Source organism: Crocuta crocuta, unplaced genomic scaffold (genome assembly GCF_008692635.1).
Source record: "Crocuta crocuta isolate KB4526 unplaced genomic scaffold, BGI_CrCroc_1.0 scaffold134, whole genome shotgun sequence".
In the NCBI taxonomy this organism is placed as follows: Eukaryota; Metazoa; Chordata; class Mammalia; order Carnivora; family Hyaenidae; genus Crocuta; species Crocuta crocuta.
The window spans coordinates 2,289,868-2,305,012 of NW_027530183.1; the positions used below are offsets into that span (position 1 = coordinate 2,289,868).

General features: G+C 38.1%; 1 protein-coding gene across 1 annotated transcript in view; it reads right to left on the reverse strand.

Moving 5' to 3' along the window:
• Positions 1–15,145, reverse strand: part of PKD2 (polycystin 2, transient receptor potential cation channel) — a 56,560-nt gene that overhangs the window by 40,880 nt on the left and 535 nt on the right. Inside the window, exons 2-4 of the mRNA XM_077765181.1 lie at positions 14,857–15,141; positions 7,822–7,834; positions 7,275–7,388 (exon numbers count right to left, since the gene is read on the reverse strand). Of these exons, the coding sequence (XP_077621307.1) occupies positions 7,275–7,388; positions 7,822–7,834; positions 14,857–15,141 (412 nt within the window). The remainder of the gene's footprint in view (positions 1–7,274; positions 7,389–7,821; positions 7,835–14,856; positions 15,142–15,145) is intronic.

Genomic DNA, 15,145 nt, shown 5'->3' on the forward strand with positions numbered 1-15,145 from the left:
CACACAGGCTCCCCATCACCAACATGGAACCTGATGTGGGGCTCAAACTCACCAACTGTGAGCTGATGACCTGAGCCAAAACCAAGAGTCAGACACTTAACTGACAGTTCTTTTCTGCCTCAGAACCTTCACTCATGAAGTTCTCTCTGCATCTGACTGGCTCCCACTCTTGATTTAGGTCCCAGAGAAGCCTTCTCTGTAGGGGAATCCTCTTCTGCAATTGCTTCCTTCATGTTACTTCTGTATTTAAGGGCAGGGCCTAAATCTATTTTTAATTAAATTACTGAAGAATTGAATGAATGAATGAATGAATGAATGAATGAATAAATGAATAATCCAGGACAAAAATGATAAAGGTTAAAACAGGAACAACATCGATGTATGAAGGGAGGCAGACTTGGGAGGTACTAAAGAGGAAAAATGAGGTGGAATGATCACATAAGAAGAGTGAGGGAAAGCATCTAGACTGATGTGTAGTTTTGGGGAGAGGCAGCATGTGGGTAATGTTCACATTAACTCAGAGAGAACATGAGAGAAGCAAGTTTAGATGGAGACGATGAGATTGCTAGGAGATACATCAGTGGAGATGCCTAACGGAAGTTGGCATCTGGAAGTTGGTCTGTAGTTCATGAGCAAGGTCTAGGGGGGACCTGGAGTCACCAGCACCAAGTACCAGTTGAGATTGTGGAAAAGATCCCCTGAAGAGAAAGCCAAAGACCCAGTCGCAGAGAATACACTGGCTAAACACATTTCAAAAAGAAGAAAGCTAAGAAAGTGAACAGAGCAAGGAGAAACACAGAAAAATAGGGAGTCCTAGAAGCCAAAGATAAGCTTCTAGAAAGCCAAATGCCATCAGACCAAATGCCAGAAAAGCCTGAAAAGAGCTCTAAAATTTGGCAATTAAGAGGCCCATAAGTAGGGTGCCTAGGTGGCTCAGTCAGTTGAGTGGTGGGCTCTTAATTTTGGCTTAGGTCATGATCTCATGGTTTGTGAGTTCAAGCCCCGTGCTGGGCTCTGCACTGACAGTGGAACCTGCTTGGGATTTTCTGTCTCTCTCTCTTTGCCCCTCCCCTGCTTGTGTGTGCGCTCTCTCTCTCTCTCTCTCTCTCTCTCTCTCTCTCTCTCAAAATAAATAAACTGAAAAAAAAAAGGTCCCTAAATGACTTTGGTGAGGCCTTTCAAGAGGTAGAAGAGATAGAAGTGAGGCCACAGAATAAACAAGAGAGGTGAAATAAAGTTACTAAAACCTCCAAATATTTTAATCCAGTTTTGGTTAAAATTTGAAGAAAATTGTAAGTAACAGATTATGATGGAAATCTTTGAGGGATAAAGGCTGAAACAGGTGCTTTTGCAAATGACTATACTGAACTCGTATTACTTCTTCTTTAGAAGAAGATATCTTTCGAGAGAAAGATACAGAATATTAATAAATGTTATCACAAAGACATAAAGAGGAAAAAGCTATGCATGTGGAGAACAGGCTATGTATAAATTAATATTTCTAGAAGAATAAATATATACTTCTTGTCACTGTGGGTTTTGTTCAATTTATTGAAAAGGACAGAAAGCTTTCCAGGCATAGGCAGTCTTTAACGGTTACTTTTCATGGACTGCAGCGTGTCATCTTAGGACTGAATATGTTTGCTGTGAGAAGGTGTTGGAATGTTTGTCACTGGAAATTGAATCAGCTTCCCACCAATGTGATGATTAACCCATGGCCTTTGACTTCCCTGACCTAGTTATCAACAGTGAATCTCCATGGATTCTCTTGCAATGCAGAAAACTATCTTGATTAGACAATCATCCTTGCAAGATTTTTACAAGTAAAATAAAATATTCATTTCTTTTTTATCGAGATATAATTGATATATAATATGGTGTAAATTTAGGGTGTACAACGTGTTGATTTGATACTATTCATTTAATTGTTTAAGAATTTTTTTAATTTTAATTTTTTTAGAATGCTAAATTTTTTTTTAGAATACTAAAGTATCTTTTTCCAGAGGTAAAGAAATGGAGACACACAGATTACCTCTTATAAGGGCTCTTCCTGTCCTAGGACATATCATGCTATTTTAGGATTGTGTTGTTCATTTCTCCAGTTTCATTACTTCTTTGGACACTAGTGAGTTTGAAGTTAAAGAGTTTCTCACACTAATTGATTACAGTTTCTACTCTGAAATATGTTCTATTTTCTACTTTGTAAAATATTTACTGAGGCCTTGGTGTTTTTCTCAGTGATTTATGGGTATAAAACCTTACCAAATGTGGTAAGGTATTAATCCTTTGTCATATTTCTTTGAAGTATTCTTTACAATTGTTTTCTGCCTTTTATCTATTTCTTTGATATGTAGAAATACTACATTTCTATGATGCTAACTCGACTAACTTTTGTTTATGATTTCCATTATAATGTCTAAACATAGGAAATTTGAGAGATTTTAATGACTGGAGAGAGCAGAAAAAAAGAAGAGGCAAATGTATTTTAATCATAGATTCACCAGACTTTTTTTTTGCCTTTTCCAAAGATCTTTAATAATATTTATTCCTTTCCTTAATTTCAGCATCTAAGTCACACAAAGAAATACTCTTACTATTTATAGCAGTAACCCATATAAAAATAAGTACTTTGATGGTAGATTCATAGCAACCTTAGGTTTCAAGTAAGAATGAATTCTAAGTTACAGAGAAAATAGGAGTATGTATTCCCCATGTTATTTCTCTCCTCTGGGTTAAGTAGACTGATTTTAAAGACACAGGGGCTTAGAATTCATGCTGATGAAATGGAAAATAAGCTTTTGAGGGACATTTAGGGGCCCCAAATGAATGCTCAAACAATTAGAAACTACACTTCTTAGAACCTACTGATGAAAGAATTCAGCCATTGTCAACGATCTCTGGGAAGAATTTTGCTGTTACTATTCTCACATGACAGTACCTAGGATCGTTTGGTGTATTATTCCCAACCTGCACAAAATCTTTCAAAATAAGTATTTCACAGATATCGGAAGGCTAAATAACTTGTTCAAGCTTACCTAGTATATTAGTAGTGGAGCTGGAATTTGAACTCAGCCCTCTGTTGATGCAAAAAAATCTACACTTTTCCTACTGTGTCAAGCTACCTTCCAGATTCCTATCTATTTCATATCAAGCACTTCCAATGTGCAAGACACAGGGCTAAAGTACATTCTCTCATATACACACAAAGTGATAAGTTTGATATCATTGGTCACTTGATATTGATATTGCTGGCAAGATTTTAAAACTAGTAATTAAAAAATGGTTTCTGAGCAATGGGGAAAGGGTTCAATCACTAGGACCCATTGCCTGCTTATCTCATTTCCTTTTTAATTTGGTCAACAGCTGATAGTGGAGGAATGGTGGAGATATTCAGATGGGCATTAATAAGAAAAAGTCTTTCTTATTAAACTATTTCTTGAACATTCTGACCTGATAATATAATATAATAATGATAATATAATTCACTGAACTCCACTCAAAGAGCTTTCACTAAGGGATGATGCTTTAAGACCAACTTTTTTTATTTATTATTAACTAATCAGGATAAGGACATGGATGATATCAACTCTGTTGATCCAGTGAAGCCAAGAGGAACAGCTGATACATAAGTGAATGACTCTAGATCCAAGACAATTTCAACAGATTGGAATGATAAGCAGGTGCTAATAAGATGAAATTTAACAGAGCTGAAAGGGAAGTCTTCCACTATGATCCAGGAAAAAGTGTTCAAATACTAGCTGGGGGACACAGTGCTTTACAGTTTTTTTGGGGTGAGACTGAGGAATCATTTATGTGAAGGGTCAGGTGATGGGAGGGTGCAGGAGCCACAGCTTTGTATTTGAATACAGACACTCATAGTCCCACTTTTCCATTCTTTCATCATGAGGCTCCTACTTTTCTGTCTTTTATAGTTTATTTGTTTGTTTGTTTGTTTATTTATCTGAGAGACATAGAGACAGCGCAAGTGGAGAAGGGGCAGAGAGAGAAGGAGAGAGAATCTCAAGCATGTTCTGAGCTGCACAGAGCCTGACACCAGGCTAGAACTCACAAAATCATGAGATCATGACCTGAGCCGAAATGGATGCTTAATAGACTGAGCCACCCAGGAGCTACTGTACTTTCAAAGGGACCTGATAATCAGAACATGTGCAGGGGGAATTTCTATCATGGGGGTACTCAAAGGTATATCTCCATCGACACGATTAACAGTTAAAGGAACTGAAAAGGTTTAGCCTAGAGAAGACTTAAGGGAGACTGAATGGCTGTCTCCAAACTTCTGATAGGCTAAATTGGAGAACTTGGAAAAGGCACTTGGTAAAGGTGGGCTTGGAGGGGGCACTAAGAGAAGAAGTTACACAGGGATAGACTTGGCTTCATGTAAGGAAGAATATTCTAACACAGCCATAGAAAAAAGAAATGAATTATTTCAAATAAATGAGTTCCTTAACTTGGAACTCTTGCTCAATCAGACACAGGATACCTGACCACTTGAGATAAATGCTGGAGGGCAATTTTAGCATTCAGTGGAGGTTTTATCATATGGTTGCTAAGATCCCTTCTTAACCAGAGATGCTACAATATTCTGAAAATAAACTTTGCCTATGTAAAATATGTAGCTATTAGTATAAGAAAAAAATGTGATTTCTGTAAAAAAGAACAAAAAGCTTTAAAATTTTTTAAAAAACAAGAGAACCCTAATTATATGCCTTTAGGCATGTTTCCTAAAAGCTATTCGGTCTATTTATCTGGCCTAGATCCCAAACTTGTCAGTGCATCTGAAAACTCACTTCCCTGGGCCACATCTAGAAGGCTCTGATTTAGTAGATCTGGGCAAATGGTAATTTAAAAAAAAATTCTCTTGGGGCGCCTGGGTGGCTTAGTCGGTTAAGCGTCCGACTTTCGCTTAGGTCATGATCTCGCGGTTCGTGGGTTCGAGCCCCGCATCGGGCTCTGTGCTGACAGCCAGCTCAGAGCCTGGAGCCTGTTTCAGACCCTGTATCTCCCTCTCTCTCTGACCCTCCCCTGCTCACGCTGCCTCTCTCTCTCTCTCTCCTAGAAATAAATAAAAATATTAAAAAATAAAAATAAAAAAAATTCTCTTGGTGATTCTGATGCTCAAGCAGTTTGGGCGAGGGGCACAGAAAATCTAGACTTACAGGGATACTTACATTTTGCATAAGATACAGATGTATGTATGTGTCTATGTCAGATTTTAAAAAACTTAATAATGATTCTTAATCAACCTGTTAATATTTAAGGCCACTACAGTTTAATATTTAAGCTCCTATGCAGGGAGCAAACTCTACTTCAGTATTCTAAGCTCTAACAGCTTAGAACATAAAAGTTAAAAAGATCACACCTCTGCCTTTACAACTTTTAATGTAATGAATAGATCTTTTCTGGCTTTTCAGCATTTCTATCTTAGACGGACTGTTTTTTGTTGTTGTTTTTAAATTTTTAAAAATGTTTTATTTTTTTTTTGAGAGAGAGAAAGAGAGAGTGAGCAGGGGAGGGTCAGAGAGAGAGGGAGACACAGAATCTGAAGCAGGCTCCAGGCTCTGAACTAGCTGTCAGCACAAAGCCTGATGTGGGGCTTAACCCCATGAACCATGGGTTCATGACCTGAGCCGAAGTTGGATGCTTAACCGACTGAGCCACCCAGGAGCCCCTTAGATGGACTGTTTTAAAAAGTAATGACAGGGGTGCCTGAGTGTCTCAGTCGGTTAAGGGTCTAACTCTTGATTTCGGCTCAGGTTATGATCTCGCTATTTGTGAGTTCAAGCCCCGAGCTGGGCTCTGCATTGGTAGCATGGAGCCTGCTTGGGATCTCTCTCTCTCTGCCCCTTTCCCATTTGTGTTTTCTCTCTCTCTCCTGTCTCTCTCTCCTTCTCCCTTTCTCAAAATAAACTTAAAAAATAAAAATAAAAAACAATTAATGACATTTTCTTCCTAAATAAGTAACAGGAAAAACCAAGAAGATGGATGTTTTTCACACATACAAACTTCGTAGCTTAAATAACTTCTTAAGTTTCTTCTTAAGTTCCCACTTGGATATGCAAAGTCTCAGAAAATACAAAAAGTCATTCCCTGTTAAAGCTCATCAAGAGCTTACGAGTATTAATAAAACCTATTTGTGGGGATGGTAAATAAATCAGTATTCAATTTCTTAAAATTACAACTGAAACTTAAATGTTTCCTCAATCCGTTATGTTCAACTTACAAAGCTTTTTTATTCCTTTTATAAATCTAATAAATTCAAAAACCTTTTTGCACTTAGTCAACTAAATTCAAGGTGATCAATTTTAATGTAATAGGAATGGCATTATTAAATCATTGATTAAATTTGATTCTCTCCATATTCAAAGAAGGGGACTCTTCAAGGCTGGTGTTAATTGTTCAGCATTCCTCAGTGTGCACTGTAAGAACAAACTGCTTTCCCAGGAGTGTGGTGAAAGGTCGTGGTTGCCATAAATCTGCTTCCTTGTCTGTTCTCATAAAGGGCTTTAGAGAGAGCATGATAGGACTCCCATCATTCAATGCCCTTTGATCCAGAAGATAAAATCCATTGTCTATGGCCTTCTGGACTCTGAAGCAACTGGTTTCTAAGACTTGTTTCTGGCTAAGGCTTGATTCCCATCCCTTCCCCAAGGATGCATGGACACATGAAAGAGAGAGGAGAAAGAAAGAGGTGAGTCTGCAGTAAGTTTCCTTAGAGGACATGTCCAGCGCTCATTGAAGATTTGGAAAATATTATGAATTAAATGAAGGAACCCACACAACAAACACATCAAGATCCAAAAGCCTGGGACTTTTAAATACGTATATCCATAAAAGCAATATTAGGTGACATATTATTTGTATTTCCTGAAAGTTGAACTTAGAACATCATTTTGCTAAAAACAATCTTATGTAGACTTTACTTAATTGATATAAAAACAGTGACAGTGTATTTATCAAGAAATCTAAAAAAAACCCTTTTAATTGGTTTCCTGGTGTCTGGCAGTTTGCCACATGCGTGTCATAGTTACAATGGTCACAACTGATAATGAACTAGCCAATCAGATAATGCTGAATTTTAACTAATGTTTGCCAGAGGAGAGAGGAGGTTTTTACTAAATTCTAAATAGAAATTGAAAACAGAGAACTTCTGAATTAACCCCTCTTATGGCATACACAATTCCTTTCAATTATGGTTTGGACAGGTCAAACATTTTCAAAACTTTTCCTTTGGTAGGAGGAAATGTTCTACTTACGAATGCATAAGACTATGAGAAAAAGGAGGTACGTGGCCAGTTCCCGTAAAACGCTTTTAAGATACTTCTCTCGGTTAGTGTTGCTTTCTTCCATGAGTCTTGTTCCCCAAAGACCTTTAAAATAATGAAAAATATGACATTTTATTTTTTAACAATCTCATGAATGGCAGAGAAAACACATCAAATAAATAGCACAACCTTTAAGGGATAGTCTCCTGTACTTTTTTTTTTTTTTGCATGCTCTGAATGTAACTGAGAAATTGTTTTAGCAGGAGTGCCTTTTACCTTAGAACATATCAACCTCTACTGTCCCCCCTGATATGCAAATCAAAAGGCAACAATCTGATCATTGTCTAAACTCCCAATCCCATTACAAAATGTCTTAGTAAAAATTTAGGAAGAGAACAGGAAATGAGGGCAGCCTAGAAGAGCAGATTAAATAATTGTGCATACACATCACCTCTTCCTATGCGGGGGATGACACAACTTGGCAATTACCCTCTTACTGAACCGTTAGTACATGATGTAACTACATAGCACATGATACCTTTCAGGTCACCCTGATAGAAAGAAGGACTGGTTGGAGCATCATTTCACTAGGGAAATATCTGTTAAACTTCTAGCACACTGGCATAAAATCTCTCTACTCTGTACCCATCTTTGTCCTTTAAGAAACTCAATGCTGACTGACTACACTAAACATGCTTAGCTTAACAGATTTTTTAAATGCTAAAATTAGCATATAATCTTTAAATTAAAAGCAAAAATCATCCAACTTCTCTCTCTCTTTGGAGAAAGTAAAATCAGCAACCATGTTCCACATTTTAGCAGATGGAAAAAGTGTTGGGCTGGCTGAGTAGGATGACATAACACTCCATGAGCTTGCTGGAGGCAGTTACCACAGTTTCGGACTCGGCCAGCAGACAGACATGGTGGCCATCCAAAACCCCCATTAATGAACAGTGCGGTAAAGTCACATTGCTGGTTACTTGGAAGAGCCCTAATATTTTCCAAAAAAGACAAACTGCTCAATCCTCTCAGTTAGATTAGGTCGGCTATGAATGGCAGGCAGCCAAGCTGGCCCTTGCATTCTGCCTCACACTTTTATTCCACAGACTTGAACCCCTTCAGTCACCGAAACTCACACAGCCACTGGAGCCACCTTGACGCCACACAGAGAACAGGGAAAAATGGTGTCCAGGCTTTTACTTCATAAAAATGACTTCATCACTAGTGTTTATGTACTTTTTAAGTCTTAGAATAATACATTAATTTTACTCCTAAATTTGGGTATTTCGTTTCCTTTTCTTTTTTCTCTCAAATCTCCTTTAGGAAAATCAGCATCTGAATTCAAGGACACTGTGTTACGCATCATAGGTTTCAACACACGGAAAGTGGAGCATGACTTATGACCAGGTTTGCTTCTGCCAAGATCTGGTAGTTGTCAGGAAATTACTCACTCAGAAGAAATGCAGCAAGCAGAATGTTTGTTCATTCAAACTCTATCATATTTAAAAATTATTATGAATTTAGATGACACGGAAAATTACAACTCAGAATAACACAAAGGCAGCCAAATATTAGGCTCAGTAGCACTGGATGCAATCACACTCTTTCTTTGGTTCTATTTCTTTTGGAAGCCAGGACTAAAATGTACACGTAAGTAGGGATTACTTGTCTCTTTATCATCAGGAAAGACTGTTGTCTTGCCTCACTTGGTCAGTGATTTCACTCTTTCCCATGGGTTATAAACAATTATGTTTCAAGGAACAGACACGGTTCTTAATATTTACAAGTGGTATTGCCTGACCTATAAATAGAAAAACCAAACTTCCATCAAATTTTATTCAAGCTAAACTTGCAAGGGTCTATGGCAATTTAATTTTAGCCCTCAAATGAAATATTTCCAATAAAAAGAAACAAAGTCCCCTTACTTGTATTTTTATATACTTTATGCATTTCATTGACTTTTTCTAAGTTTGTCTACTTCCTCAAATGTTTATTGCTTTAAAAATTTTATCCAATTCCCCCACTGGGTGTATATATAGGGTCTGTCTGAGGACACAGGGACCTCTTTATATTCTGATGGGTGAAAAATGGCTACATCTACAAATTTTAAAAAATGCTGTCTTGTAACCAACTACTTCCATGTTTAGCAGAGCTGATAAAATAAGAATAAAGACAGAGCTCCTGACCCAGATGGCAGCATTCTTCAAAATCAGCTGTTGTCTTTTCCCACAACTGTCCCAGCTATGGAGGGAGTGCCTGCCCGGCATTTCAGGCACTCATGCTCAGTACATAAAGTGCCCCCAGCTGTTAGGGAGAACATGCTGTGAGGGGGACACCAGACAATATCCACTTGTCTCATGTTTAAGAAGGTACTTGTTCAGTTTCAGAACCCGAAGTTGGAGTACTTCATCTAAACGGTGTATATTGCCCTGGGCAGTGACACTAATATGAATATAGGGGAACTCTGAGATGGAGAATCCAAAAACACCAAAGATGTCTCAAATATAAGTAACTGTGAAAAAACATCATTTGTGCAACTGTCTTATTCAAATACACACAAAACCTTTTTATTTTGCAATATATATAAAAAATCACAAAAAGAGAATGATACAATGAACTCCTCATATTTGTATGTATCTCTCATTCAGCTTCAACAATTATCAACTCAATGCCAACCTTGATTCATCTAAATCCTCACCCATTCCTCCCAGTTTTGAAACTACTTCCAGCTCTCATATTATTTCATCTTGAATATTTCAGCTCCATGGCTATAGGACTCAGTGTGGGTAATCTGCCTCACACTAACCTTGTCCCATCTGAAATACACTGAATGCTCATGACTCATGGATCATGACAAGATACAATGTGGAATTTTGGATTCAGCTGTGTTCATATGAGGGTTCAACCACTTATGAACTGTGAGACCTTATCTAAAGTCACAAGCCTCCATTTCCTCACCTGAAAATGGGATAAGAGTACCTCTTCGTGGGGTTGCTCTAAGAATTAGAATATTATGTGTAAAGCACATAAATCGCTTAGAAGAGGCCTGTCTATAGCTCCAGAAACAGGCACAACTCTGAAAAAAAAGTTCTACTTCTGACATCTAGTTGGTCTAAATTTCAGAATGGTGTTAATACCCAAATCCATATGAACTTTGATTTTACTGTGAATAGCCTGACCAAATTCTCACTGCATTTATGTCATAAAAGAATCCTCTTCTTTTGTGCTCAGACATGTGAGCTTTGTTTAGGAAGACAAACACAATCCTTTCTAATAGTTATTTGAATTTCAGGGTCATCTTTAAAACGGGAAGTGATGGGGTGCCTCGGTGGCCCAATCAATTAAGCATCTGACTCTTGATTTTGGCTTAGGTCATGAGCTCATGGTTGGTAAGTTCAAGCCATATATTGTATTCTATGCTGACAGTGTGGAACCTGCTTAGGATTTTAGGATTCTCTCTCTCTCTCTCTCTGCCCCTCCCCCACTCGTGTTCACCCTCTCCCTCTATCTCTCTCAATAAATAAACAACTAAATAAACAATAAAAAAAGAACAAAAAAATTTTTTTTAAAAAGGGAAGTGACATTTTACTACTATGGAGCCATTTAATATAGAAGGTTCAGTCGCTACCTTATATAATACTGACTCCTGAATCTTGAATTCTTAGTCCTCTCCTGAGGTACAGACAAGGAGATGCCAGAGCTAACAGCCAGTTCCACCTGTTTACCCCACAAAGAGTTCATACTCACATGCCCCACACACTGAGATTATTTTTTTGTCTAGAAACCTACTTGCCCTGTGTGAGTTAATGGTACCAAGCCAGAAACAGGTTCCATCCTAAAACAGGCCCTTTTCTTAACCCTCATATGGAATTGGTCTACAATTCTGATGGCTTCTGTCTGTCTCCAGCCCAGCTTCCCTTTATCCCAGTTCACCTGCCTTGGCTGCAGCTTTTTCACCCCTCTGTCTCTTGGTTAGGCCTCTCTTGACCTATTCTCCCACCAACCAGCACTATGTGCCTCACCCCATTCTCTACATTCTTGCCAGAATCATCTTCAGATTGACATGTAAAGCCCTCTCGAGTTCTAACTTTTTACAGGGAAAAATACCAATAAGCTATAGGCTTGCTTGGTCTTACTTCTGCTATTTTTCCCTCCTTAAAATTTCCCCTCATCCTTCAAAATGTGAACTCAAGTTTCAGCTCCTCTGACCTCCCCAGGCAAAGCTGGTCCTCTCTTCATAGCAGGTCCCTTCTATACCTGACACCTGGCATTGCAATTATTTACTTATATCTGTTTCCCTTACTAAACTGAGCTCTTTGAGAGTTGGGACCTTGTATTATTCATCTCTGTATTCCTAGAACCCAATGCAAAGAGACTCTCAACAAATGTTTGTTGATTGCCCAAATTCTGTTACTAGCATAACTTCCACAAACCCCATAGTAGCAACCCTCCCTCAAAAAAAAAAAAAAAAAATCCCCATGGCTATGGGAATACAAAATCTCATTTGTTCAAAATTATAGTGCAAATTAAAAAGGAAGAAGTGATAGAGTTAGGTTAAAATTAAAAACAAAGGGGAAGTCACACTAGCCAAAAGGTGGAAACAACCCATGTCTTCATCAACTAATGAATGGATAAACAAAATGTGTTATATACATACAATGGAATATTATTCATTTATCAAAGGGAATGGAATTTGGATACATGCTACAACGTGGATAAATCTTGGAAACATTATGATAAGTGAAAGAAGTCAGGCACTAAAGGACAAATATTATATGATTCCACTAATATGATGTACCTACATTAGAAAAATTCAGTGAGACAGAAAGTAGAATAGAGGTTACCAGGAGAAGGGGAATGTGGTCATGGGTAGAGTTTGAAATGATGAAAAAGTTCTGGAAATGGACAGTGATGATACAGTATAGTAAACGGGAGAGGAGGGATCTATTTGTTATAGTAGCTTAGCCTAGGCTGACCAATACAGCCAGTACTTTAGGATTTCTCCAGGTAAACAAAAACCCCAAACCTCAAGCATAGCTGTTTAAAATAACAAATAAGAAATGACTTTATCAGGTTGATATATCCATAGAACACGTTCAACTCTGAAAATTCAGAAAATCTGATAACTCATGTAAAGTGTCAAATTTTATTTTTGCTCTAAAGAATTTGCACAAGACCAGTGAGGATGTCTTTAAGTTTGGAGGCAGTCTTTAAATCTTTCAGCCATCCTTTGCCGCCTTTGGCCCAGGCCTTTACCACTTCACTGGCTGACTCCTACACGGTCCCCCTGTCTCTCTGTGTCCCTGTGCAAGATCTCCTGCACAGCACACCGCCTGATAATGATATTCCCTTTCTGCATGTCCTTAAAAACTTGCAACCACTTCCTAATATTTAGGAATAAATTCTCAGTTCCTAGGCTGCACACAATATTTCCCACAGCCAGGCCTCAAACATTTCATCTTCACTATCCTATTTTTGCTAAGAAAATAGATCTACCTACTGCACAAAGAGCAAAAATGACCATTTGTTGTCAGTCTTGGATTCAGGTCATTAAAGAGCAACACAGAGTATGTTGGAGCTGGAAAAGACTTTGGAGATTAGGTTCAACTCCTCCATTTTATAAATCAGCAACTGAGGCCCAGAAAATCTGAGTGAGTTGTATAAAACCACGAAGGCAGGAGACCCTCAGGGAAACTCCAGACCACTCCAAGCTTCAGTAATCTCTCCTACCTTTACGGATTGCAAGTTACTTTCTGTTTTGATCCTAGGGTACTACTTACCTATTACATGGACAATTTTTGTCATTGGTATCCATGAGGAGGAAAAAAACCCCACAACTCATTCATGGTTATTTATTTTCCTTTACTTGATTTCTGTCCATAGGGAAATGGAACTAGTTTAGTTTAGTTTTTGGTTTTTGTTTTGGCATTTTTTGTTTTTGGTGAGGGATGGGGAAGGGAGGCACATAATAGAGTGCTAATTATTCCACAACTATCACTTATTTAATAAGTGACAAGTATGTTTAATTTTTAATATATTTAATAGTTAAAATAAAATTTATTCTAAAATTTTCTAAAATTAACATTTTTCTGAGTCTCTTCTCCTCCTAATTAGACCATTGACTAGAAGTTCACTATGAGCTTGAAAATCGTCAGTTTCTTTTAACTTCTTTAAATTAAGAAAAATTTAAAATTTTTGAAGAAATAAACTTGTATATAAACTCATATAAAGATATATATTTCACTTTATTATATTCCATTATCAAGTTTATTCAAAGAAGGTTAAATATGTTATCAGACACTTAACCTGAGTTAAAAGGATCATGACTTATTATTCATTAGCTTATAAAAAACTTCTCTCATGTCAGTGAAAACACACATTTAAAACAATGTAAAATAATATATAATTTGTTTGGATACAGTTTTGAACCTTAAAAAGTGTTAAGGTTTTTTACTAACTCACATAGGTTGTTCAAAAAGGATCTTTTATTCCCTGAGTCAGATTACCTAACCTAAGCACCTACATAAACGTACCCAAGTGTACACAATTAAAAATTTATGATTTAACTTATATTTATGAAGCACTCACAACATGGCAGAGGCATGCTATGCATTTTACAAGTTTCATCTCATTTAATTCTCCCCACTCAAGAGCTCAGTATTATAATTATCTTTTTTTAAGAAAAGCAAAAATTGGGAATCAGAAAGGACAAGCAGTTTGCTCAAGGTCATAGGGTCAATATGTGGTGGACTGACTTGGACTCAGTTACATTGTTATAAAAACACCTGGATTATTTCGTGCAAGATTTCCAAAATTGACAGGGAAGAGAAGGGAAAGGAAACTTTCAAAAGAACTGAGAATGCAAACTCTTAAAAGTGATGATTGAAATAATTTGAAGGGTGTGAGCAAATGCAACTCTTTTCCCAGGATGCCTCTGACAAAACTTTGCAAAAACAGGATTCTATCTGCTCCTGGAAAATCTGTGTCCTCTCAATAGGCACTGGCAAATCTGAAAATTCCTTTCCTGCCTTTTGGAAAGTTGGGCGCACCGAACTCTGACACATTTACACGCTACTGGTATCTGGTGACTTCATTGTTTTGCTGGAACTTCAAACATTAATTATTTAGAAATATACTACCAAGTTTTTTAAACAGTGCAACTTGTTCTTTGCAACTGTTTTAGAAAAATGCATAGATTAGAAATTGCTACATAACTGTTTTTCTCAGACATTATTTTACTCTATTTGTGGTGTTCTCAACAGCTTGCTCTCCCCAAAACAACCATACACATCACCAAAACATCAGTGACAACTCAGCGACACTCCTCCCACAACTTGGACACCACTACTGTTAACTCTTTCCAGAATGGAATGAGGGGCAGTAGGGCACCCAGATCGGTGGAAGCTCCCGATATGCAGTTGCAACCAGTTGTATTAGAATGTTGTTTTTTTTCCCTCTACAAGAAGAAAAATCTTCAGAGGTACTCTTTCATTCTAATGCGGCTTTCACGTATGTCCAGCGGTAAAAATGTGCTGACACATTTTCTTTTCGAAGGAGGAGGTATCCCATAAACTTGCACCAACAAGGGCGCAGTGGCATTCCGCCATGGGTACCGGAAGTAGGGCACCAGTAGCAGAGGTGGGTTACGCGCTTCCACGGGAGGCGGGACACAGGAGGGATGCGAGGTGGAGCCCCGGAAAGCTGCCCGCAGCTGGTTTGTGNCCCCCAGCCCCCGGGCGCCCACGGAGCTCACGGCCGACGAGGCTGCGGACCTCCGGCTGCCCGGGCGCCACTCCACGTCCATCTCCACCACCATTCCTCCTTCCTCGCCCTCCACCTCCTCTTCCTCCTCCTCCTCCTCG